The sequence below is a fragment of the Rhipicephalus microplus genome, chromosome X (genome assembly GCF_043290135.1).
Source record: "Rhipicephalus microplus isolate Deutch F79 chromosome X, USDA_Rmic, whole genome shotgun sequence".
Classification (NCBI taxonomy): domain Eukaryota; kingdom Metazoa; phylum Arthropoda; class Arachnida; order Ixodida; family Ixodidae; genus Rhipicephalus; species Rhipicephalus microplus.
Window position 1 is genome coordinate 347181187 of NC_134710.1, and position 26033 is coordinate 347207219.

Below are 26033 nucleotides of genomic sequence, written 5' to 3' on the forward strand. Positions count from 1 at the left end.
CCATTTTCTAGTCGCTGTTCTGCTGGACTAGGCAATTGCGCCATTGTTCTTGATGTTGGCGTAAACGTTAGCGGCGCTCACTATTTTCTTTAGAACAACCGACGCATGAACAAGGACGCGGGCATGGTAATTAATTACATTCAAACTATGTTATCACAAGCTTGCGGACCTCGGCTCTCCGTTTTGTGTCTGCTCAATCAGCATTTCGCTAATTCTGCACTAGAAACAATATACATAGAACTTGAGTAACAAATGAGCCAGCTGCAATCTGCATGCATGTCACAACGTTTAGGTTGAAATGTCGACAAGGTTCCTTTTTTTTCTTATTTGTTTTGAAAATTATATTGCTGCTTCTAACTGGAATATGAGCGGGTTGAGTATTGACGTAAGAAAAAAGAAAATGGAGAAAACAATGGAAGAAAAATATTATTGCGTTGAGAGCGGGCATCGTGCTTCAGCATTATTTGTAACAAAAGGTCGAGCAGCCACTTTCCATAGCCCACGATATAACAGAATAATGACCCAGAAAGACACGCGGCCGAAAGGCGATGTGTCTATAGACTTCTTCCATGATGATAAACAGTGGTCCTGCAGACTGAGGCGCTTGTAGCGACGTCGCGGCATGTCGGCTCCGCCATACCTAAAGCGCGCCAACACCATCTATGGTCACGTGACAGTTTTCGCATGATCATAGAGGGTGGTGGTGATCTTTGGGCTGGGTGGGCAGAGAGCATGCGTGCAACGACGCCGCTACAAGTGCCTCAGTATTACGAAGGGACCACCGTTTGCAAACATGGAATAGGTTCATACGCGATAACCAAGATTTGTTACGGGATATCGCTGGTGGACTAACTGGTACGCATGGACACGTCAGCAGTTTTGAAAGCACTTTCATTCACTGAATATTTTGAGGCAACTCTTAAGTGTCAAAAGTTGCTTTACCCGGCAATGATGTGGAAACAGTATTCCGAGGGCAGTTATTTCGCGGAATAGATAAGTTTTCTTCTGCCTTGTGCGCAAATGACAAGACCTATCGTGAGTCTCAATAGAATTTACTTGCGGCACTGTCTGTACGGTACTCACGGTTTCAAGGGCGACCTAGATGTTTTAGCAATAATTGGTATGCGCTGTTGCTCACAATAACAACTTCATGCAGCGGCGAATTTGGTTCCTAATATAATTTTGGGCCTCATAGATAGGTACGGTTTGAATTTATACTAATAGAATCCGCACTGAAGACGGCAAAATAAAAAGTGTGTGCATGCGTGGCTTTGCCTTAATCATGTCGTTTAAATCTGTGGTTGCTGTACAACTTTATTGCACTTCCCAAAAGAAAGAGAAAAAAAAACAGTCAAGCATACGAAAAACTATTTACATGAAAGGATTGTAAGTTTCCAACAGCTTGAATATACTCTAATGCATGTGTATGCTTATTTCATTGCATTTGAGCTACTGATCGGCTCAAAACGTACACATGGCCTCATAATTATTGAGCCAGCAATGCTTCGAAGGAGACTTTCTCTGATATGCCTTCCAGGTAGTCTGTTCGCTCGCTTTGTGTGTGTGTGTGTGTGTGTGTGTGTGTGTGTGTGTGTGTCTGCCTTAGGGCTTTTCCTAATAATAGAGAGTTTTAGTACTGCGTACGCTGCGTACGTGGCGGCGTTGCGTACGTAAGGACGCCACGTTCAGCGTAGTGCGCATGCGCAGACCGCAACGTGCACGTATCGCGTTACGTACGCAGCCGCTACGTACGCACGCATGAGATGCGTGCGTGCGTACGTATGAGCTGATCGCGCCGCTCTCGAACAAGTTCGCGACAGCGCGAGACTTCGTTTTGCAAAATGGCGGCATCGAAGGCAAGCACCGACCAGCTCTGTGGCTTAAAATATGGCCATAATCTGGCTATAACACTTGCATTGGCTCACAATGGCTGTCAACAACACGTGCTTCTGTTTTGATATACCAGAAGCCGCAACACGCTTCACGCTCGTTGCGTACGCGGGTACTACGGCGTACTAAAAGCCGATTAGTGGCAAACGACGCCACGTAACGCAAGGCGCTTGCGTGATGCGCACGTAGCACCATTTCGCAGTACTAAAACTCTCTATTAACAATACCTAGAGTTTAACGTTCCAAAACCACAATAAAATTTTTAAAACGTTGTAGTGAAGGGCACCAGAAATTTTGACAGGTTGGTTTTTTTTTTAAATGCGCTGAAATCCAAGCACACGGGCCTCAAATATTTTTACTTCGATTGAATGTGCAGCTGCTGCTGCCGGGATTTGATCACGCGACCTTCGGTTTAGCAGTCGAGTGCCATAACGGCTAGGCCAGCTCGCGGGGTGTTTCGGCTTCTCATATTTCAGCCAGACACTAGTTCCACGAGCACGTCGTTTTTCTCGTTCGGCAATGAAAAGCCCACCACCATGCTTATTGGCAGGGTCCCGAACATAACTGCAGCCACTAATGCCATTAGCCAACCCGTTCTTTACTTTTAAGGAAGTGTTATTTGATGGTATTTTATCACAGGGCGTACATATCAAGTCCATTCAGCGCTTCTCGCAATGAAAATAAAAGAAACAGGGCACAGTTCATTACATGTATTTTTAACATAAGAAAATTAAGAGTAAGAAGTCCCAGGTTATTCCAGAAAGGTTTTTTTTTGTACCAACGGACTTTCGAGAAGGTCATTGAACATGTTCACAAGGAGCTATGCACTAGCTACGCACATCTCGCATACACGCGAGACACACACCACTCATCATACAACATGCATGTTTCGCGACGTATTCGTCAGTTATAGTTGATATACGTACAGGGGTGCACCATCACTGTTAAAAAAAATGACTGCTTATAGTCCGTAGTTTGTTCCCATGTATTCAAAATTGGTGACTTTTGCCGCACGTTCGACCTGAATTCGGTTTCGGAAAAATATGCGCAGTCCTCCTCTAGCCTTTAGAATCACTTCGTACGTGATCCTCAGTTCACTTAATGGTCTTGTCGACTCGAGCGTGTACTTGCGCAGGAGCTTCGCCATAATCGTCTTTGCTTCCAACAGCGCGAAACGCTGACCTGTAAAAGACACAAAGGGCAACAATATTGCATCTTTTACTTTATCGCCACCTATGGTATGTGTGAAAACAAGCGTGCCTTGTTGCGAAGCGGTAAAATTTATTGCTTGAAGTCGTTTTTCTTTAGCATTTTGTGTCATCATGCGGATAGAACAGGCACAATTGTTATGCCCAGCACAAAAAAGTCTCTTTTAACTGTCTGGCCGTATGACGTTGGTTACGATGCAAAATACATCACCTACAGCAAAAGATAAGTGTAAATTATATTTCTTACACCCTACTTTACCTAACTCGACGATGCATACATCTCTCATGCGCATGCTAAGCTAGTGCGATGCGCAAAGGCAGCGTAACGGACCTTTAGCAAAAGAGATGAGTTCAAAGAGAAGCAAAAGAGAGGTGTTCAAATCTCCCTGAATACCATAATTTAGGCAAATAATTGCTAGATTAGTCAGATAAAACACCGGTTGCGTCTGAGGTGTTATCTTCAAACAAAAATATTGAGATGTCACTGAGGACCTGCCATAAAAACATGTATTTTTCTTGAACAATGATTGATTGATTAATATGTGGGGTTTACCGTCCCAAAACCACCATATGATTATGAGAGATGCCGTAGTGGAGAGCTCCGGAAATTTCGACCACCAGGGGTTCTTTAACGTGCACCCAAATCTGAGCACACGGGCCTACAACATTTCCGCCTCCATCGGAAATGCAGCCGCCGCAGCCGGAATTCGATCCCGCGACCTGTGGGTCAGCAGCCGAGTACCTTAGCCACTAGACCACCGTGGCGGGGCATTGTACAATGAACCAATGAAACAATTTTGAACCAGAGGCTACTGGAAGGATTGATCAGCTGAATCAGCTTATCCGTACGTTACCTCCTCTGTTTGTGTGGCAAGTACCCTTTCACTTGTTTTGCAGTGAGCTTTATTCTTGTACCATAAAGTAATGGTGATTTCTTGATATTCAATTTCATGTACTTTGTCAATTAAATGCACCCGGGTTTTCTCATGCATTGTAGCTGACATTCTTTGCACTACTGTCATTGACATTGACGTTGACATAATTGACATTGACGTTGACATTCTTTGCACTACTGGGCCGTTGTTCAATATATTTTAAAAGAGCATATAAATGGGAGTCAGCATAAAGCTGATAGTAATGCTGAAGTTGTGTGCATATATGTTACACGTGAAAAAGTCGTCACAGTCGCGACAGTTTACCTAGGCAGTTTTTGGGGCCCCCCGAGAACGGTATGTAGCTGAAAGGATGGCGATTCCGGACTTCTGGGGTCAAGAAACGTTCTGGGATGTAAAGTTCTGGGTCTTTGAAGTACTCGGGGTTGCGATGGAGGCTGTATATATTCACAAAACAGGTGACTCCCTTTGGAATCTTGTATCCATCTGAAATAATAAGAGTTTTTTGGTAAACATGGACGCGATATTTTTTTGTTGTTGTGCAAGATGGCAAATTTCTGACATGTTTTTGTTTTTGAAAGAGCTTATTGTATGCGTCATGTCAAATAATTAGGCAGCCAGACAACGTATTTACGTTTTGGTGGTAGGTTTAGTAGTAATAGGTTGCCCGATATTGAAGTAACTATAACGTCAGCAAACTTGATAAAAGCATGATGTGAGTTTTTGAGACACACACACTTCTTCGAACAACACATTTTGAACATGCCGGAAGGTGAACCTTTTAAGTGAAAAGGACACGCTTCGATACTAATACTCTTTTTTTTGTTATCATATGTGATGTTGCCAGAAAAATGCGGTAGTCAAGGTTACAGTGATTTATAATAAGTGAAACTTCTTTGAAATAAACAAGAACCAACCCTGTGCATTTGTTCAAAGTTTCTTCACAACAACGTATGTTATAAAACGTATTGGTTAGGATAACCAAGCCAATCGCATTTGTTCTTCAGCTGGAAAGCTGCTAATCAGTGGGCACGTCGGCTGGTCATCTTGTAGCACCATGTTCAAGCCGCTTCTTTTCTACGTGCAGATATTCCTGTGCGGTGCAACAGCAAAGGCCAGCGCACATCAAGATGCGACCAACTTTGTCATCAAAGAACGTAATGCTACTTCTGCGCAAGCGTCAGCCATAAACGACGAGGGTTGGGCTACACTGCTTCCAGCGCCATCAACGTCAATTCAAGTGAATAAAAGACGCCCCCCATCCCCGGTTTTCTTCAGTGGGCACGTCGGCTGGTCGTCTTGTAGCACCATGTTCAAGCCGCTTCTTTTCTACGTGCAGGTTAGTAACAAAGTATCATCTGTTAAAACTAGCAATCGTTATTTCGTCCAGCTGACGTGCCCACATAGCTTGTATACCTTGTATTGTGACATTAAGCAAGTGTTTTTGTCCCTACTGATGCTATGCGGGGACGTTGAATCCAATCCAGGACCCTCCACTGCGGAATTGTTGTCACAGTTGATTGAAGGTCAAAACAACATTAAAAAAGGCTTGATGATATCGAGCTGAAATTCAAAACTGCGGAGGAAACTTCTGAGATAATTAAAGGATTCAGCGATAAACTTCGCAGCCTGGAAAATACGGTTCAAGACCTAGAACGTAAGCTCGTTGATTTAGAGGACAGAAGCAGGCGTAACAACCGTGTTGTGTTCGGCATACCGGGAAAGAATGATGACGCCTCTGACGACCTCATGGATAGCGTAGTCTGCAATGTGTTCAGACATGCTTTAGACGTGAACGTAAACTCAGTCGAGCGAATTCATAGGCTAGGGCGAAGGCAGCATGGTAAAAATCGCCCAGTGATCGTGAAGTTTTTCGACCACAGGGAAAAAGTTAACGTTCTCAAACGTTGCTTCGAATTAAAAGGGAAGGGAATCTCAGTCTCGGAGGATTTCTCTGCAAGTACTCGGCACGTCAGGAAGTTACTATGGAACAGCACTTCAGATATTAGGAAATCTGGCACAAAGGTTAAACTTGTACACGACAAAATTAAGATTGACAATCGATTGCTAACATTAGATGAGGTTCAGCGTGGAATGGTCTCTGCGAGCAGACCGCTTACCAGAGCAACTCGCAACAAATGAAACGACAAGAACGGGAGACTTTTCCGATACCTAAATATCAACGCCCGTAGTATTCCAGCAAAAAGCGATGATTTAGACAGTGTTGTGTTAACGTATCACTCTCACCTCTTGATAATAACTGAAACCTGGCTTCGCACCGACGTTAGTGACGATGAGATTACGCCCCGGGGTTACCGCATCTATCGCAAAGATAGGAGTAGTCGAGGCGGCGGAGTTGCAATCATATTTAAGGAAACCTTACAAGTTGAAAGATTAGCCGATATACCAGATATTGAATGCGTAATTGTGAAAGCAGACACAGGCGATCTTAAGTTCATAGTCGGCGCTTTTTACCGCCCCCCCAGGCACAGACGAAGTATTCTTTGATAAGCTTAATGAATTTCTTTGCATGGTCCACAGTTGCTCTAGTGATATTATAGTTGGCGGTGATTTCAACGTTCCTTCAGTTATATGGGATACTGATTTTCCTGTACCATCTTTAAATGCAGCGAAACGTTTAGTCGATATAGTCCTTTTTCATGATTTAACTCAACTAGTTAAGCAACCAACCCGCGTACAGAATGCTACTGCTACAACTCTGGATCTTTTTTTCGTTAGCAACAGCATGCTGCGTCGTGTGGCAGACACCGATGTGCTTGATGGAATATCCGATCACAAATTGGTTTACATGTGCATTAATCCTAATGACGTTCCAAAAGGCAAGAGGGAAGAACGCGTGGTGTCTGTCTTCTCGCGCGCAAAAGACGTAGAAATACTGGACACATTAGACTTACATTTTTCTCGATTCACTTTACTTTCTGAATCTAGTACTTGTACTGTTAACAACCTTTGGTGTTTCTTCAAAAACCTTGTGTTGCAGTGCGTTCATGACTTTGTGCCAGAAAAAGTGAAAATAATAAAAAATGTTAGCCCATGGATTACTATGCCAGTTGTTCGTTTGGGGCGAAAGGCAAACAGGATAAGAAAACGGCATCGTCAGAACCCCACTACGTCGACCATGCTTAAACTCAGTAACGTGCGTAAAGAATTAAAAGACAGTATCAAGGAAGCAAAAGATCAGTACTATAACGTCACTTTAGAAAACTTCTTGCTGTCATCCCCAGCGAAATTCTGGCAGCATTTCGCCCCAAACAAGAAGCGTTTTCATAATATATGTGTTAATGGAACTATCGTAACTAATAAAAAAACTATTGCAGAATCTTTTAACACGTTTTTGTGTTCAGTGTTTACTGATGACGATGGAAGTAAACCATGTTCAAGAACGCTTCATGATATCCCATCAATAAGTGACCTTACAATATCTGAGGAAGGAATCTTGTCTCTACTTCTTAACATAGATCCCAAAAAGACGCCTGGTATTGATGGCATACCTAACGCGTTCCTTGTGAGGTATGCTGAATGGCGCTCGAAGTTTTTGTGCTTCATTTTTCAAAAGTCACTGTCACAGCGCGCGCTTCCAGATGAGTGGAAATTCGGAAAAATTATCCCTATACGCAAATCACCTAACACTTCTCTCGTCTCCGCCTACAGACCGATTTCTCTGCTTTGCTCATGTGCGAAGGTATTAGAACATATTATATTCAAGCATCTCTCAGTTTTTCTCGAGGAAAATAATTTAATCAATGACCGACAACACGGCTTTCGAAAAGGATTCTCAACCGTCACACAACTGTTGGAAACCGTTCATGACATTGCAGCTATTCTAGATAGGCAAGGCCAGGTTGACATGATTTTCCTAGACTTCGAAAAAGCATTTGATCGCGTGTCGCACCCAAAACTTCTCGCGAAACTTAAACCTATACTAAAAAACAGTACATTAACTTCATGGATTGAGGCCTACCTTTCTTATCGAAATCAAATAGTTTCTATAGATAACGTCCAGTCTGATGCACGACAAGTGAAATCGGGAATCCCTCAGGGCTCTGTGCTTGGGCCACTTCTTTTTTTAATTTTTATAGACGACATTGCCAATGATATCCCAGTTTCTATCAAGTTATTTGCAGATGATTGCATTCTCTATCAGGAAATACGTAGTGCAGACGACCAGGCTCTTTTAAACGCAGCGTTAACAAAAATATCTTCTTGGTGTGCAGTGTGGCAAATGAAGATTAATGAAAAGAAAACGGTAGCTATGACCGTTACGCGCAAGATGCTTCCTTTGAAACACACATATTCCATCAATGGTCAAAAACTATCGTTTGTTAAAACTTATAAATATTTGGGGGTTGTATTAAGTGCAGATTTTAGGTGGAATGAGCATGTTTCCTACATTGAAAAGAAAGCTTTACAGAAATTAGCATTTCTAAGACGTTCTTTGCGCAAGTCTACCCCCAAATTAAAATTAATTGCGTATAAAACTTTTATCCGCCCGATCCTCGAGTATTCATCTGTGGTTTGGGACCCTCATAGCCAAGTAAATATTAAAACACTTGAAATGATTCAAAGAAAAGCAATCCGATTTGTATATAATCGCTACAGCACTCTGACGTCACCCAGTGAACTGTTAAAAAAAGCTGATTTGGATACTTTGCAGGCAAGACGGCAACACTATCGATTGAAGTACATGTTTCTACTTTACCACGACAAGTTACGCATAGACAAGCACGCGTACATAAAAACGGTTCACCGACGATCAACTCGTTCCAAGCATCCAAAAAAACTGAAGGAATATTCCTGTCAAACAAAAGCCTTTAAAAACACTTTTTTTCCGCGCACTGTCACTAATTGGAATGCTCCTACTGCCGATCTGGTGAACTGCGAAACCGTTCAGTCGTTCATGGAAAAACTTAAACACCAGCAACCCACTTGACTTTGATCTTTCTTTGCGCTTCGCCCTCTATTTTGCCACTGCGTATCCTGAAGAGGCGTCTATTTATGTTCCACTTTTTATCACTTTTTTCATATCAATGCATTGTATTTTTGAAATGTTGTGATTTTTGAACCGTTATATGATATTTGTTTCTTAGTTCTGTATGAGCAGATGTTTGTCATCATAGTTTTTTTTGTATGTGTACGCGTAAACCGCTACAATTGTTTAAGTACTGGCGTTTTACTTTGATGTACTAGTTCTTCATAGTGTAAGCTCTACGTAACGTGTTTCCTTTCTTGTTGTATCTACATATTTGTTTCCTTTTTTGTATCACCCACCCCTGCCTAAGGCCTCATGTGTGAGGCTGGCAGTACTTCGGAAATAAAATAAATTATTTTTGGCATCCATGTATTTCTTTAAAAATACAAAAATAAGTAGGCTTTTCTAATTTAAATAGATAGTTCAAATTCGCTAAATATATAATTGATAGGACACTATTTCACAAGGCATGACTAGCTTGAATAATTATCGAAGTAGTATGTTTTTAGAAGTTTCCATTAGCGTAGATGGGTATATAAATGAATATATATTTTCCATGCTTCCGAAGTATTATTTTTCACATGAAAAAGGCACGTCAATAATTTTGAAATATCTTAGTAAGAACTTTTTGAAATTTTAGGAACTTTCAATTTCACGGCTTTTCTATCAGGGCAGCACGTAACAATCTAAACAACTCGTTGCGCCCGAGTTGTGTTCCTGTAATTTTTTTTTCTTTCGTGAATACGACCTGTACATGTGCGTGGTTTTGTTCGCCCAAAATGAATTGTATTCCCGTAAAATACGGCAAGTATAAGCTGAATACTTTGAATACTTTGAGGAGGCTTGATTTAAAATTGCAATCTGTTTAAAATAAATGAATTAGTGTATTATCGCCATCAGCATTTTATAACATGTTCACTGCTTGGCAAAGCCCCGTCTCCGCGACCTTTATTGCCAATGGCTCCTGCGTGGGCTGATTTCATTTTATGCCTCTAAATTGTTTGGCTTCGTCGCTACACGTAATCGTCTGCTGGCACAGTCACACGACCCAAACCAATCACTTAGCCTCTCTGTAACAATTTATTGGCTAATAAATATTTTGACTACCACCACGCACCTCTTGGTATTCATGGGGACGCTCTATTTGACAATGGGTCATCTGGCTTGACGTGCCCTACCCCGGTTTAGGTCTTTAAAACGAAGGTGTTTTATGCCTGGATTCACCACGGCTACGCTGACGTATTTCCGTCACATAAGTGACGTCATGAAAATACACTGAGAGATTGCTAAAAAATAATTAGGTAAGCATTTCTGGCGTGGAATTGAAACAGAAACCTTTCGATTTTCAACACGCGACGCTAACCACAATGCCACGAAGTGGACGCTGTCTGGAATGCGAATGGCAAGCTGTATATTCAGGGTGTCCGAGGTAACTTTAGCCAGAATTTTAAAATATACCAGCGCACGCGATTACGACGCGACAAAATGCACGTTGCTCACCTGCTGCCGGGAGGTAGTCAGATCATTTTTCTGTAATCAAATATTGTATAAATATATATGTTTAATTATCTAACTTTTAAGGAATCAAAGATAAATAAAAGTTTCAATGAGAAAGTTGTAGATCGGTTTGCAAAATATCCGATTACACAGTTTTGAACATTATATCTGTTAAGTATTAGTGTTTTCCTGCTCAGTACAAATGCCCGTGAAGTACAAAAAATACCACGTGACAAACCAGCCCGTGCGCCTGTGCGCTCAATGATTCTAATGTTCCCTAACGTTCGGCGTACGAACGACCATAGCATTTGCCCCATTGTGCTGTCTCGGCAGAGCCGCAACGATGGTGGTTGCTTTACGATGAACACGTTTTGCTATCGGCCACAAAAATAATAACCGCTGTGACTGCTTATCGCTGTCGTAAACCGGTGTGATGGAAGCGTGTCATTCGTACGCGGAACTCAAGGGAGCACAAGAATCATCGTGCGCAGTGGCGCGCGAGCGGGTTTGTCACGTGGTATTTTTTGATATTTCAGGCGCATTTGTCATTAGCAGAAAAACACTAATAAGTAACAGATATACAGTTAAAAACTATGTATTTGGACGCTTTGCAAAGTGATCTACAACTTTCTCATTGAAATTGCCCCGTCGCGGTGGTCTTGTGGCTAAGGTACTCGGCTGCTGACCCGCAGGTCGCGGGATGGAATCCCGCCGGCGGCGGCTGCATTTACTATTGAGACGGAAATGTTGTAGGCCTCTGTTCTCAGATTTGGGTGCACGTTAAAGAACCCCAGGTGGCCTAAATTTCTGGAGCACTTTACTGCGGCGTCTCTGATAATAATATGGTGGTTTTGGGACGTTAAACCTCACATATCAATCACTCGAATCAATCAATTTCTCATTGAAATTTTTTATCCATCTTCGTTGCTTCAAAAGATAGATGATTGAACAGATATAAATAAACAACATATGGGAACACAAAAAGGAGTCTGACTAACTCCAGGCTATGGTGAGCAACATGCACTTGGTCGCGTCGTAATTACGTGTTCGCGCATATTTTTAAACTGTGGCTTAAGTTACGTGGGACACCTTGTATACACCATACACCATTTGGCAGTCCTCAGAGCCTTGAAACTTTATCGCCTTTTTGTTATCAGTGGCGAGATGGCATGACGGACTTGCACTGAATAAGGTCTTTTGATAAAACAAGTTTTCATGGTGTTGAAACTCTCCCCTTTGTTCCTCGCTTATGTCCTTGGGGTGCCCCATAGAATGTTCAAAACTGAGAATCCACCTAAGACATTTTTCTCGGCTTCCATCACATCACCTCGCCCCACTTCGAACTTCTAGGCCCCACTCATCGTTCAGCGCAACTGTAGCTCAGCATTGCGCAGTGCTTCTATTGCACTTCCCACAAGCAGCACGGCCGCCGATACCATTGTGGTGCTTACACCCACTCAAAGCCCTTCTCACAATTCCTAGCATCCAAAATTAAGAAAAAGTCGTCGCATCTAGCCATGAAACAGGCCAGATTACTCTTCCTGCAAGAGAAGCACAACGGACGCCTTCACATTTACATGGATGGCTCGGCATTTTCAGTACATTCAGCAGGAGCGGTGGTTATTCCCGTGAGGCACATCACAATTAAATTCATGACATCGCATTTGACGTCGTCGACAGCTGCAGACTTCGCCACCATACGTGCAACTCTGGAGTTTATAGTTGAAGAACCTTCGGGAACTTGGTCTATCTTCTCTGACTCAAAGGCAGCTCTTCAATGTCTTATGTCACCCTTTCACCATAGACCTAATGAACAATTAGTAGCTGAAATAAAACTTCTTCATCACCAAGCAATCGAGAAACAGCACAGCATAGTGTATGAGTGGATACCAGGTCATTGCGGTATATATGGCACTGACCGCGCAGATGAGGCTGCTAGATCTTCACACGACGGTACCCAATACACAGCCATCCCGTTCTCAAGAACCGACGCAGCTACAAAACTTCGTTCGCTTGCACGTGACCTCACACTGGTGCAGTGGAACTCAACAGACTTCACAAACGCGTGCCTGCATAACTTGGATCGCGATCTGCAGCTTCATCTTCCCTCGGGGATATCTCGAGCTGAGGAGACTCTTTATGCCGCCTGTGGCTTGGAGTGACCTTCACGAACGCATACTCCTATCTCATTGAAATGGCCTGCTCTTCTATATGCAGTTACTGCAGCTGCGAAGAAATTATGGCGCACCTTCTATGTGAGTGCACCCATTTCAACGTGCCAAGACAAGAACTGACTGCGTGCGTCTACTTGAGGTGTGCGCTAAAAGTTTTCGAGCTACTTGCCGTTCTTAACGTGACTATGCGATTTGCTGCTGTTTCTGCATCAATGCACAATAAACGATAAAATATATCTGTAAAGACACGTTTCACTTTTGTGTTATACCAATTCGTGTATAGTGGAATCAGGCACGTTTTTTTTCTCTTGGTATCTACGGTGTTTCAAACACACAAAATATCAAAGAAAAAAAAGGTTTCTACTCCGTGACGTCTGTATAGAGCTTTCCTCTACAACAGGGGTTGGCAACCTTCTCAATCAGAGAGCAAAGTCGCATGAAGCTGATGAAGTGGGTTGGGGGGGGGGCGGCAACGCGGGGAGGGCGCAGTGGTAGGCGTATGTGCAAGCAAACGTAAAGTTTGGCCAATCAACAATATTTGAGAAAATATAATTTGCCACCCACGTCTGCTTTCTGCACGCACGTCATAAAGTGACAATCAACCATATGTAACAGGTAAAAATGCCAATTTAGGGTAAACCTGCCATATCCTTTATTAGATCCAAAGCGAAAAGGGAAGGAAGTAGGGCTTTGACGTCGTGCTTAGAACTGCATAATACTGCTCTAGGGGTCACGTCCGGCCCGTGGGCCTGAAGTTACCGATTTCTGCTCCAGAACATAAGACGATAACTAAGTTGCTATCGCTGCATACAGAGCCCTAAACGTCAGGCTCTCGACAAACTTAACTGGACTCTTCAACTTCTCAAATGTTCTTCTTATCCACATTTCTGTCAAAAATGTTGATAATTATGTCATATGTAGGATTACAACGAAAATTTTACTAATATTTTGAACTATTATTTAGCCTTTCCGTGAACCATTCAATAAGTGAAGGTAGCTCGTTCGAGTAGTTTTGGTTCACGTAAAAAATGGTTTAGTTAGGTAATTTATTCCTATGGTTGAGAAGATTGCCTGTTGGTTAGGTCCTTATGAAAACAAATATATATTCAAAAGCGTAGCCACCAGTTTACTTACCTACTACCACGTCTTCGTCCAATACTCTTCCAATAATTGGGACAGACGGAAAAAGACGCAGCGATTCCTGAAATAAAGCACAAAGTTTTTAAAACCTCTTTAAACTACTTTGTCTGTTTCCCAGTCATCAAAAAAGAACACTAAAGCAAAAGAAAATTATGAGATATAACGTAAACTCAAGAAAAAAAAATTACCTTCCAATTTGCATCAATTGCTTGCGCTGACCATGAGCATTCAGATGCTAGCAAACGTAAACATTAAAAATGTTTAGGAATAATGAGAGTTTGGGCAACGTGATCACTGTTGCAATGTGGACTGATAAAGTGCAGAACATTAATCTGCTCACGGTTTTAATTTCAAGCTTATCCGGCCTTCTGCAGAGAGTTCTTTATGAACTAGCTGTGAACTTTGATGTCAGTGGTAGAGCATCGAACGCGTTATTCGGTGAACTTTGATGCGAACAACTCGCATCTAAGCATCAAAATATTATTGTGCAGAGCTTTCGGTTTACACGCGGTAGGCTGAATTAAATAACATGTAGCTTTGTTGTCCTGCCAGCGATTTAATTAACTCGTTGTGATGAGCACGCCATACATGTTTACCATGTGCAGACAACAACGTGCAGTTTACTTTCTCTTTCTTCTTTATTGTTTCCAAAATCACCCCTTTTAATAAACCATGATAGAGCAGTAAGGAAGGTAAACTTCAATAATATGTCTATGTCTACGTCATTTGCAAAATTTGGCCATAACTATTATTTTAGCTTTATTCTGGGGTGCGATGTACCGAAGTCACGGTATGAGCTACGCCGTATGGGGCGATCGCGAGCTATTTTTGACCGCGAGATCCAGGCAAGGTGGAGCCAAGTGACAGGTATTATATGCTGATACAAAAGTAGTACTCTATCTATCTACATATATCATTAGTAAGGTATGCGGTAGCATTTTCATATAGCGGCCTTTTCCCTTGTCCAATTTAGAACTTACGTCATCGAGGACTTTTACCTCGGTTGTCACTGTCCATTTTCAACGACGAAGGTTGACCATATTCTCAATCGCATTAGAAAAAAAATAACAGCTGCAAAACCACAGGTGAAGACTATGTGCATAGAATATACGCTAAACGAACGCTGCATGCGATGCCGCAGCACGGCTTCTTCATGAGCCCGCATCTGTCCACATTGCGAAGCGTTCCTTATAGCTCGTGTTTCTTTTTAATTTCCGGAACACTTTTTTAGGCAATCAGGCTGCTTATCAAGGCTTATTCGGTAAAGAAGTCATAGGCGAAATTGGTATTTTGATGGTTGATTCACTGCTTGACTACTGGCCCACAGATCGCGTGACTCAACCCCGTGCCGGCGGCCGCATTTTCAGAAAAGGTCGCGCTTATATTACCAGTATCTGAAGCTAGTCCCGTGGACTCCACACATGGCCAACGCAAAACCTTCATGCATGAATAAAAATGAAGGATAAAACTACCTTGAAGCAGATGTCCAGGTACTTCATCCTCTTGAGATCCTCCCCCGTGATGTCTCTCTTGTTGTCCTCGCAGAAAATATCGTCAAGCTCCTGGTGGACTTTTGCCAACACTTTAGGATGCAATCCTAACATGTAGAACGCCCAGCCAACTGCTGATGTAGTAGTGTCGGTGCCCTGGAAAAAAAAGTGTGAAATATAAATATTTGTGAACTACGTTTGCAATTTCAGGCTTCAGTGACAGCGAAACGTGGACGTGATCGAGGAATAGAGTCATGACGATGTGCACAGAAATGAAAAATTGTGCTCGTAATCGGCCCCAATTATATGACATTTCCTCACTAACGTTCTCATAAAAATTGACACTGGATTTAAATAAGTTACAGTTATAGAGTAGTCAATATTGAAGCGATGAATAACATATATTGCCTTGTAGCATTACCAGAAAATCCAGCTTTCTGAGTAAAATGTTATTTATTACCGCATTTATTTGTATGACATAACATGCACAGATGGTCTAACACATTAACGTGCCCTACCAGCTTTCCATTGTCCCCACCATTTACAACCGATCTTTCTCCATTAAACAAATCGTCAGTACTTTACCCTCATTTGTTTATGAGTAATACTTGGCATGAGAAGATCACAATTGCTATGGTCGCTAAAAGCACGACGATGGCCATGTTATATACAACGAAGCCTTCAAAGATTTTCCCCAGCGTCGCAAGTAAGCGAATTGCGCCTCATGGGGAAGTCAATAACTTTGCGAAAACAAATTTAGCAACTTAGCTTACTTTTAGCGTCGACAATGAGTTTGTGCTTCGGAGGTGCAAAGAAGAGCGCTAGTCGGTCAATTATCTGTGGTGAGTTTCGAAACAACCACGCCATCTGTACACAGCGTTGCGAGACTGAGGTGAAAAACAAGGACGTCTTTTTGTGTGCTTACCCTTGGCTGGTGGCTCTTTTGTCGGTGTTTTAACACCACGCGCAGTGTAAAAATTGTTGTGTTTAAGCCCGACGTTCAGGCTGTCACTGCTGTCTTGCTGCGCATCACGTCGTCTCGATTACTATAAAGTGGACGCTCACAGTATTCATCCATCCACCTACTATTTTTTTAAAAATGCTCACTGCAGAATACAGTACGCCTATTATTCAATACAAGCTGTTATTTTCATGTGAACTCTGCTTATAAAACTAATAAATATTTTGCTGCGCCAGTGCACTGGAAAACACAGTCGTAGAGTCTCCGCCTGATGTGAAGCCATAGAAGCTTGCGAACCCTATTTACGTGAGCACGCGCAATAATAGGATTTCAGGTAGCAGTACGTTTCCAGCTGTACACTGTTAAGATGTAACTAACAGCACAGATGCATCTAACAATCTAGAGCTCACCGCGAACAGCAAGGAATCGATATCTTTCTTGACGTCGTCGATGCTGTAGCGACTGTCTCGCAGATGGGTCCTCAGAAATCGGTCAACAATGACAGAATCTTGAACTCGGTCATCTTCTTCGCCACAGTCTCCCGGCATGCTTTCCATCTCTTCGGCAATCTGTTGCAGTTTTCCTTTGCGCCGCTCCAACACCTGGTTTGGGAACATGCGTTTCACTACGTTAAAATTCGGCAGATCCCACGTACCTAGGAATCAGCGTTACGCGAAGCATGCGGAGGGAAGGTGACCGTCTTGAAATTTTTGATTGAGCTACATGTCGTTGATTTGATTTATTGATATGTGGGGTTTAACGTCCCAAAACCACCATATGATTGAGAGACGCCGTAGTGGAGGGCACCAGAAGTTTTGACAACCTGGGGTTCTTTAACGTGCCCCAAATAGGAGCACACGGGCGTACAGCATTTACGCCTCCATCTAAAATGCAGCCGCCGCAGCCGGGATTCCATCCCGTTACCTGCGGGTCAGCAGTAGAGTACCTTAGCCACTAGACCACCGAGGCGGGGCGAGCTACCCGTCATTAAACGATGCTAAATATATGTACAATTGTTGCACGCACAGACATATGTTGAAGAGTTGCAGATGTTTATACAACCAGTTGTTGGCACTTGCGCAACGATGCCAACTGAAACATACGAATTAGCAACACCAGAAGCTGATATTAAGCACTAATTCTCGCGAAGATGCTGGCGCTGCACACTGCTACATAAATAAACTTCAGCGCATGGCAACCTAGCATAATTGACGTTAACCTGACGTGACGGCTGTATTAAAGGAGTACATATGTGATGTTCATAATATTAGGTAAGCAGCACTGTAACCACAATTGACGTTTCACGAAGATTAGCGCCTATTTGAAAAGTAGTTCCGAAACCTGGCGTAGCTCACTGGTAAAATGCGTCATTGTCACGCAGATTGCTTGGGTTCGATTCGAGCTGAGACCCTGATATTTATTCTTTGCATTCGTGGGGTCGATGCCACCAATGTCAGGTGTTTTCTTAACGCTGGCGCGTTAAAATGGTCCATGTGTGTTCTCGTCGTTCTTGGGTATACATACGAAGTTTAATCACCTGTGGCACATACCCGCATACCAAGGACACATACCCGCCCGTGGGTATGTGCCGCTGTCTGGCGGGAAGTGTTTGACAACGCACGTGACAGGATTGTGACATTGTTTATGTCTTGACCAACGGGTCATATTCGTCAAACCATTTTACCCTCCCATGTTCATTTTGGTTCACGCCAAGTTAAGGGAGTGACCACCAGAGCACCCAAACCTAAGTGGCTAGATAGATAGATAGATAGATAGATAGATAGATAGATAGATAGATAGATAGACAGACAGACAGACAGACAGACAGACAGATAGATAGATAGATAGATAGATAGATAGATAGATAGATACGCTCAAAGTCGCCGAAGTTCGCAAAAAATGCTTCGCATTTAAAAATTGTCCCCGTATCTGCATGTTACACTGCAAATGTCGTCGAAAGACGATAGCTTGCGTCTGGAGAGAGTGAACAAAATGTTTATTTGATGTTCTGTGCAAAAAAATCGGTGAATGGTATTCTGGAGGCGCTAAGTTAGAGTACCTCTAGCATGCAGCGGAGGCGAACGAGCGCATCAAGTCACGTCCCATGTGAGACATGAGCGCTATCTGGCAGTTATCTTGGAAAAGAAAGCGTACGGTGTGCGCGCCCTTCTCTGAGGTGATAGGTGTAAACCGCAAGGCGATGGGTATGTGCCACCGTGTCATCTTGGCAAAACGATGGAAACACTTCACTTTTCGTGCAAGCGTTGCATGGTCAGCGCAGCGTGATAAACGCTACGGTCCTAAGAATTACTTATGTATGCCTTTGCTAGTAAAACGACATACGTACAGAATATTAACGTGTTCTTATGGTTTCTCAGATATGCCCAATAATTGCTTTTAATTGGCAGCCGCACATGTATTGATTGATTGATATGTGGGATTTAACGTCCGAAAACCACCATATGAATATGAGAGACGCCATAGGGGAGGGCTCCGGAAATTTCGACCACCTGTGATTCTTTAACATGCACCCAAATCTGAGCACACGGGCCTACAACATTTCCGCCTCCATCGGAAATGCAGCCGCTACAGCCGGGATTTGAAACCACGACCTGCGGGTCAGCAGCCGAGTACCTTAGCCACTAGACTACCCCGGTGGGACAATCGCACAAGTATGCACGCTGAATTTTGAGCAATATTAGTGTGCGTTGCGGATTGGGTCGGCCATTTGGAGTATCGCTTGGTCACTTTGGTGCCGTTTACGGTACCATTAAGGGCGGACAAATAGAAAATTTTACAGACATATGGACAGATAGACAGACAGACCAAAATTTTTGCGTTGAAGGTTCCCAAGAAAGACTATCGTCTTTAAAAAGAGTGAGAGCCGCGTTTGCACACCAGGGTGCCAAAGTCAACAGAACACGGAACGTTCAGAATTTCGAGATAGAATGTCCTTGTCACTGTCATTCAGGCACTGAAGATGCGTTATAAGTGGTGTGAATGCAGCACTTTCTATTCATATAACGAACTGTAGTCTGGCTTGTTAATATGTTTGTTTATATCCTGCACTTGGAGTCGGTCAGATAATCATAATTGTTAGGGTTTTACGTTCAAAAACCCCCATATTATTATGAAAGGCGGCGTTTTGAAGAGCTCCGGAAATTTGAATCACGTGGGGTTTTTAACGTGCACCTAAATCTAAGCACATCGGTCTCGGGCATTTTCGCCTCCGTGGAAATTGCGGCTACCGGCCGGAATTTGATCTCGCGACCTGTGGGTCAGCAACCGAGTGCCTTAAATAATAGATCACCGTGGGGGGTAATGCCTGGTAGTAATGGAGCAGATTCTTAAAAGTCTACATGTATGTTCATAAACGATACTAGCCCTTGAACGGCCTCTAATGACATTCGCTACAGATGTCTCACACTACCTTTGCCCTTCAGCTGCTCTTACGAGCAGTCACATTGTAGAGGCGTAATGGTTGTGTCACTGCGAAGCTGAGAGTGGGGGCAGTTCGATCCCAGACGCCAAAATTAGATGGAAAAAAATGCAAAAAAGACAATAGACTCTTATGAAATCTTCATCTAATCGCTCTGGGGTGCCTTGGTGCTTCATTTCGACCCATCAACATAGCGCTTGGACTCCTCGGTGCAGGTAACGTTGTCTCTGTGCCCACCGGGGCAAACTGTCCGAGATGACACTCGATCGAGGTGGACCTTAAAGAACCGAGCTTGCCAAAGTTCTCCGCTACGGCACGCTTCATATCTATATTTCATTTTTGTACGAGCAACTCAAGAAGTTAACTGAATGGGGGATGGCAATGAGTCTAGATTGTCCTTACCTCTAGTGTGTACTTCTCCATCTCCCGAATCGATTTATAGTAGAGCCGACCCTCGGCTGTTCTAGCGTACCAGAAGTCAGGCCACATCCACGGACGAAAGATGCGTACGCCGATCAAGAACATCAACCTACAATCCATTAGCGGAGAATATTAAAGAAACTGTAATTTTTTGCCGGATTATCATTATCGATGCGCAATATGTGTTGCTGCGTAGAGAGTTCTTATTGCACCGAGAAAGAATCAGAAGAAGACGTAGTCTTTTGAGGTGGCAAAGAAACAAAGCAAAAACTGCATAAAACATATTCTCAAGCAAATCGCCTTTATTAGAATTTGTTACTTCATTTACCTGCGAATCTTCACTTGAATATGTCAAGTTAGGTAACTGTATCTATACTATGCGATATGCTATCCATATATGACTCACAATTATTATCAACTTCTTGCTGACATATTCACAGCTCTGCCATCCCGAACGTTTTTGATATGTGCCAAAGTTCTTGAAAACAAACACTGCTTAAATCAAAATCAATACACAAAAAAAAACAGTCACCTAGAACCTTTCTTTCTTTCGGCATTCAAGCAGGTCACATTTATCATTTTTGCATCTCTGCCACAGTATAAACTCTCCTTCAACAATATTTTGTGTGCTTGGGATGGTACATAAAGGTTGCTCAAATAAATGAAGGCACTGCTCTGATTACTCGACGGGATGACGCACCGTCTGTGATGTCACATGTGGAACTGCTGTCAGAGAGACTGCTACCAAGAGTTTGTTTTCTGCTTTCTAACTTACAGTCCCCCAGGCCTATTTTTCAGTGCAGGGTGGCCTACCGAGCTCAGCCCTGGTTAACCTTCTTGCCTTTATTTTATCGCTATTTTTTATTTCTCTTCTTGTCTTTTTCTCACGTGAGCTGCATGCATGTCTTCCCAAATATACATGGACCGAAAAGTTGACATTAGCAGTACAACCCTAAATGCTTTGAAGGCATACACATTCCTAGGAACTCGAAATATATCTTGTAGATGCCAGATGCATTTGGTTGTACAGATTGTCGACGCATGGCTGTAGAAATACAAGCACTGTAGAGTTGCATGGTAGCTATCAGTGAAGCGCAAACGCTGAGCACATATGCAAAGCGCGACATGGTGACAAGTTTTGAATAAATGTGTTCCCTTGTCTCAGACATCGTATTTCGGCAACAAAGTTGTTCTACGAAACTCTTTGGCCATGGCATACCTGCCGTTGTTTTGTATGGGCTGGTCGCACGACCATGAGAAAAGCGAGCACACACAAGCTGCTGTCTGGTGCCAGCTACCGGGCTTGACAGCATTAGCTGCCATGCGCGCTCCAGAAGCTGCACATCTGGCTCTCCGTATGGGAAGTTTTTTTGAGTGTGTAATTTTTTATTATTCTTTATGAAAAGAGCATGCACGTGCTGTTACGTAGCTATGAGAATTTTTTCTGCTTCAGTGCACCAGTTGCTTAGTGTCGATCTCGGTTACAATTCATCAGTGAGGGCTCACATGATTTCCCTTAATGATAATGACCTTATGTGTTGTCTTTGTTGGCAAATATGGCAAATACTTTCTATAAAACACAACGTACTACAACGAGTTGACATGCCCGAGAGACACATTCAGTGTTGTCAACTCTATACGCATACTCACATGTTAAAGTGGTTGGCGAATATTGGCTCCGTCGTTTCCAGTTGTGAACCCAAGTCGACTCCCATTAAAACTTCTGTAAAGAGGTAGGAAGAGGGCTGTTTGTGACAGGAAAACATTCCCTAAAACATAAAGAGGGGCACACTTCTATGCCATTGAGACGTTGGGCACAGTAAATGCAATACGTGATTCGCAGATAATGTTTTGTGCACTCACTTGTTATCACATCGAGGGCACAGTTTTGGGAAAGACGGAACGCCGGTATGGGCTCCTTCGGGTGCCTTTCGTTCAGCCTGTCCACACGCTCCACAAGCAGCGTGGCGTTGTAGTTGAATGCGCTAATGTAGCTATCCAGGACTTTAAAGTGGAACGCAGGCGTCAACAGGCGCCGCTTGAACCGCCACATGTCACCAACCCTACGATTACGCAGGAAGCAGATGCAAGAAAAATATAATTTTATAAAAGTGAGATTTGAACGTACGGATCTTAATTACAAGCAGCAAATCTAAACAACCAACAAGGACCATTGCAGGGATGGTAAGCCGAAAACAAAATACAAAGTTTGGCTGTCGGGACAGTTTCACTTGTAGTTCGGCTGTGGTGGCATGAATGTGGTAATGGCGGTGGTATTTCCTGTGGTAACGTGGGTGGTTGCTGCTACCAACTTTTCAGTAAAATATGCTCTCCAAGTGCGCACGCAGTGTACTTGTGGTAAGTTAGCATAATCGTCATAGAATATTTCACTCGCGTCCGTTAATCACAATCCAAGGACCCGGTCTGTTTTTTTTTTTAGTAGCGTGTACTGCATTATTTGCGTCAAGAAACAAAAAAAAATCGCTCCGAGCAAAAGATAACAAAGTATACGCATATCTTTCAACTTGTTGTGGCGCGGATAAATCTGCCATTGGGTACGCGTATACTTCACTCCGCTAAATATCAGTGAAGCAGTGTTCAGACTTTAACAATAGCCAACACTACTTCATAATGCGCTCATGAATACATCTAATTAGCCGCCATGGTACATGACTGGTCTTTTCATTGAGCTTTGCGGGCAAGAGGACACAGCGTCAATGTCTAGATATTCGGCGTACTCTCGCTGCTTATTCAGAGCGACAAAAAAGTAAAAGAAGAAAGGAACTTGTCTACAGTGCTTCGGCTGCCCACCGATAATCTCCAAATGGCGAAAATGTACAGCACTTTATTATGGCTTCGAACCTGAGTCTGAACCACCTCTGCAGCCTCAAGTAGTTAAGAAAAAACAAATAATATCAGTTCTGCTGCTAGCAGTCTTTATGCTGTCTTTTTCCCACTCACTCCTAATCTGCTACGTTCGACGAACAATCTTTTTTTTAGTCCCTGTTTAATTTTTTGCAAGCTTGGTATTCATAATCTCATACTCGGCAACTATAAGGCACACCTCATAGCCGTTTAGTACTTGTTTAAACATGAGAAAATTATGGTCATCGACACGCCAGCTTTAATATGAATAACAAAGGTAGTTGCACTTACGAGTGTGCTTTACGTATGCTGTCGCTTTCTTGCGCTAAATTGATAGAGTGACATCTACCTGGAATGATAAAAAAAGCGGGCCGCATAATATATTGCCGCATGTTGTTAGGCACCAGCCGAAGTCCTGCGCCGCTTCCTGCTGCTTTGAATTCTGCCACACCAGCGGACAAGCCAAACGCGCCAAGCTATAAACGCGCCATGCAACGCTGGCTGCACGTGTCACCACATCACGCGCTGGACAAGGAACGCTGGCGGTTTTAGGCGAGACGCAATAGAAGTGTAGGAGGTTTTGACCAGTGAGCTCACAACCTTTGTGTATTTAGTTGACGGGCACAAGTTGGCCATTAATAAATAGCTGTTTTAGCTTCCGGCACTGTATTTGTTCGTTACAAACTGGTGGAGGTGCGGGGTATGATTCCAAGCCCATCTCAGCATAGGGAACATAGCCCAGAACCCCGAAGGTTGGAGCCAGCGCTGTTGACTCCCATACACCAACGAACGAATTGTCGCCTACGAGGTGAGCAGCCCGAGTTTGGTGCCCTCTTCTATTCTTCGAGACCAGCGGAGCACGTAAGTTCCGGAGCCCCTGCAATGGCCACCCAAGCGACTTCATTTCCATCGCATATGGTCATGGACCCGCCCCGCATACCAGAGGTATTTCACGGTGATATTTTCGAGGATTCCGAGGACTGGCTCGACGGTTTCGAACGCGTTGCCAGACTGAACGGTTGGAACGAAGACCGGAAACTTCGCTACGTCTACGTGGCACTGCAAGATTCTGCCCGTACGTGGTTAGAAAACCACGAAGCGTCCTTATTATCGTGGGACGACTTTCGAAGAGAGTTTCTTGCTACGTACCCAAACACGGACCGCAAAGAAAAGGCAGAGGCCGCTCTTCAGACGCGAAACCAACGGAACAACGAGAGCGTCGCCATGTACATTGAAGACATGTCTCGACTGTTCCGCCGGGCCGACCAGAACATGGCTGAGGAAAAGAAGTTGCGGCACCTGATGCGTGGAGTGAAGGAGGAGCTCTTTGCAGGCCTGGTGCGTAATCCACCGCGCTCTCTTGCTGAGTTCAGATCAGAGGCGACCATGATAGAAAAGACCCTGCAGCAGCGCGCGCGCCAATACAACAGGGTCGTAAGTGTCTCATCTGTTAGCACGTCCTCGACATCCTCACGAGTAACATTGATCTCTTGCGTGAAATGGTGAGGCTGTCGTAAGGGAAGAACTGCAGAAAATACACATGACTCAAGCTCATCCAGCGATGTCCTCACTTGCCGACGTTGTGCGCGAAGAAGTGCGGCAAGTGGCTCTACAACCACAACCTCAGGTACTACAGCGCGCACAACCGGAGCCTCCTCCTCAGTTGTCGTACGCGCAAGCTGTACGACGGGACCTCGGACGCAATAATCGGACGGCTGCGACTGCTGTGATGCCTCCGACGTTTTCTCCGAGTACGTCACTACCAATGCCGGAAGCAAGACCACGTGAGAGCGATGTATGGCGCACTGTAGACCGGCGGCCCCTTTGCTACCACTGCGGAGAAGCAGGTCACCTTTACCGGGCGTGCCAGTATGGTCGAGCGGGACGGCCTGGTTTTCCAGTCAATGCACCATGCCCACGGAACGGTGAACGGCCCTACGAAATCGAAGAATACCTGTCTTCACGCTATTCACCTCAAGACACGCAACAACGGCAGTCGCGTTCGACAGCACCGATGCGCTATCGGTCGCCGAGTCCTCGTCCGTCATCAAATCTCCGAAGATCACGTTCACCTAGCCCGCGGCGGAAAAACTAGAGCCAGCGACCTCTGGAGGTGAGGCCGCTGATATACTGACAACTGAAGACCCTCCATTGCTAGCCCAACAGGATGGTGGCAGTTACGCAACGACGGTCAAGTGCAGTAGTAGCGACGTTATCTCCGAGATATTAGTCACGATCGACGACGTCGAGGCCGTTGCGCTAATAGACACCGGTGCAGACTATTCCGTTGTCAGTAATGCTCTCGCGAAAAAGCTTAAGAAGGTGATGACTGAGTGGACCGGACCTCAGATACGTACCGCTGGAGGGCACTTAGTCCCGTGGGGTTATGCACCGCAAGGATAAGAATAAGAGGATTTGTGTATGTCGGCAGCTTTATTGTGCTTCCTGAGTGCTCCCGGGAACTGATTATAGGCATGGACTTTTTGCAAACAAACAATGCAGTCATTGACTTGCAAGAGTCCCAGGTTTCGTTTTCTACGAAGAATGCCATCGCCTTCTGTCATTCGGAGAAACCAACCGTTCTACCTCTCCGCATTGTGGACGAAGATGTAACCGTGCCGCCACGTTCCAGTGTGACCATTCTTGTCAGGAGTGAAGTTGTTCGTGACTGTGACGGATTAGCTGACGGAAACATCGGACTGCTACTAGAAAAAGGACTATGCGTGGCAAGAGGCCTGGTGAGCCTTCGTCATGGATGTGCGTATGTCCTATTAACTAACTTTCAAAATGAGCTGCAGCATGTTGCGAAGGGAACATCCGTAGCATCGCTACATGAGTACGTGCAAGTCTCAGATGTTTGCACTCTTGATAAAGCTTCAGAGACAGCAGATAACGTACTCCAGTCAGTAGACATTGACAGACACCTCTCGTCATCTCAGAAGCAACAGATTGCTGACCTCATCAGAGAGTTCGCCGAGTGCTTCTCCACCTCGTCGAAAGTCGGACGTACTCCCGTCGCAAAGCACCGTGTCGTGGTCGAAGAACACGTGAGACCTGTGCATCAGC

At 44.0% G+C, this 26033-nt stretch overlaps 1 protein-coding gene across 1 annotated transcript in view; it reads right to left on the minus strand.

Annotated features, from left to right (window-relative positions):
- Positions 1-2641: 2641 nt before the first annotated feature.
- The window catches only part of LOC119162010 (cytochrome P450 4V2), a 38621-nt gene continuing 15229 nt past the window's right edge, over positions 2642-26033 (minus strand). Inside the window, exons 4-11 of the mRNA XM_075879840.1 lie at positions 21966-22165; positions 21753-21825; positions 20085-20211; positions 16654-16845; positions 15265-15438; positions 13787-13853; positions 4298-4477; positions 2642-3072 (exon numbers count right to left, since the gene is read on the minus strand). Coding sequence (XP_075735955.1) covers positions 2852-3072; positions 4298-4477; positions 13787-13853; positions 15265-15438; positions 16654-16845; positions 20085-20211; positions 21753-21825; positions 21966-22165 — 1234 coding nt within the window. The 3' untranslated portion in view covers positions 2642-2851. The remainder of the gene's footprint in view (positions 3073-4297; positions 4478-13786; positions 13854-15264; positions 15439-16653; positions 16846-20084; positions 20212-21752; positions 21826-21965; positions 22166-26033) is intronic.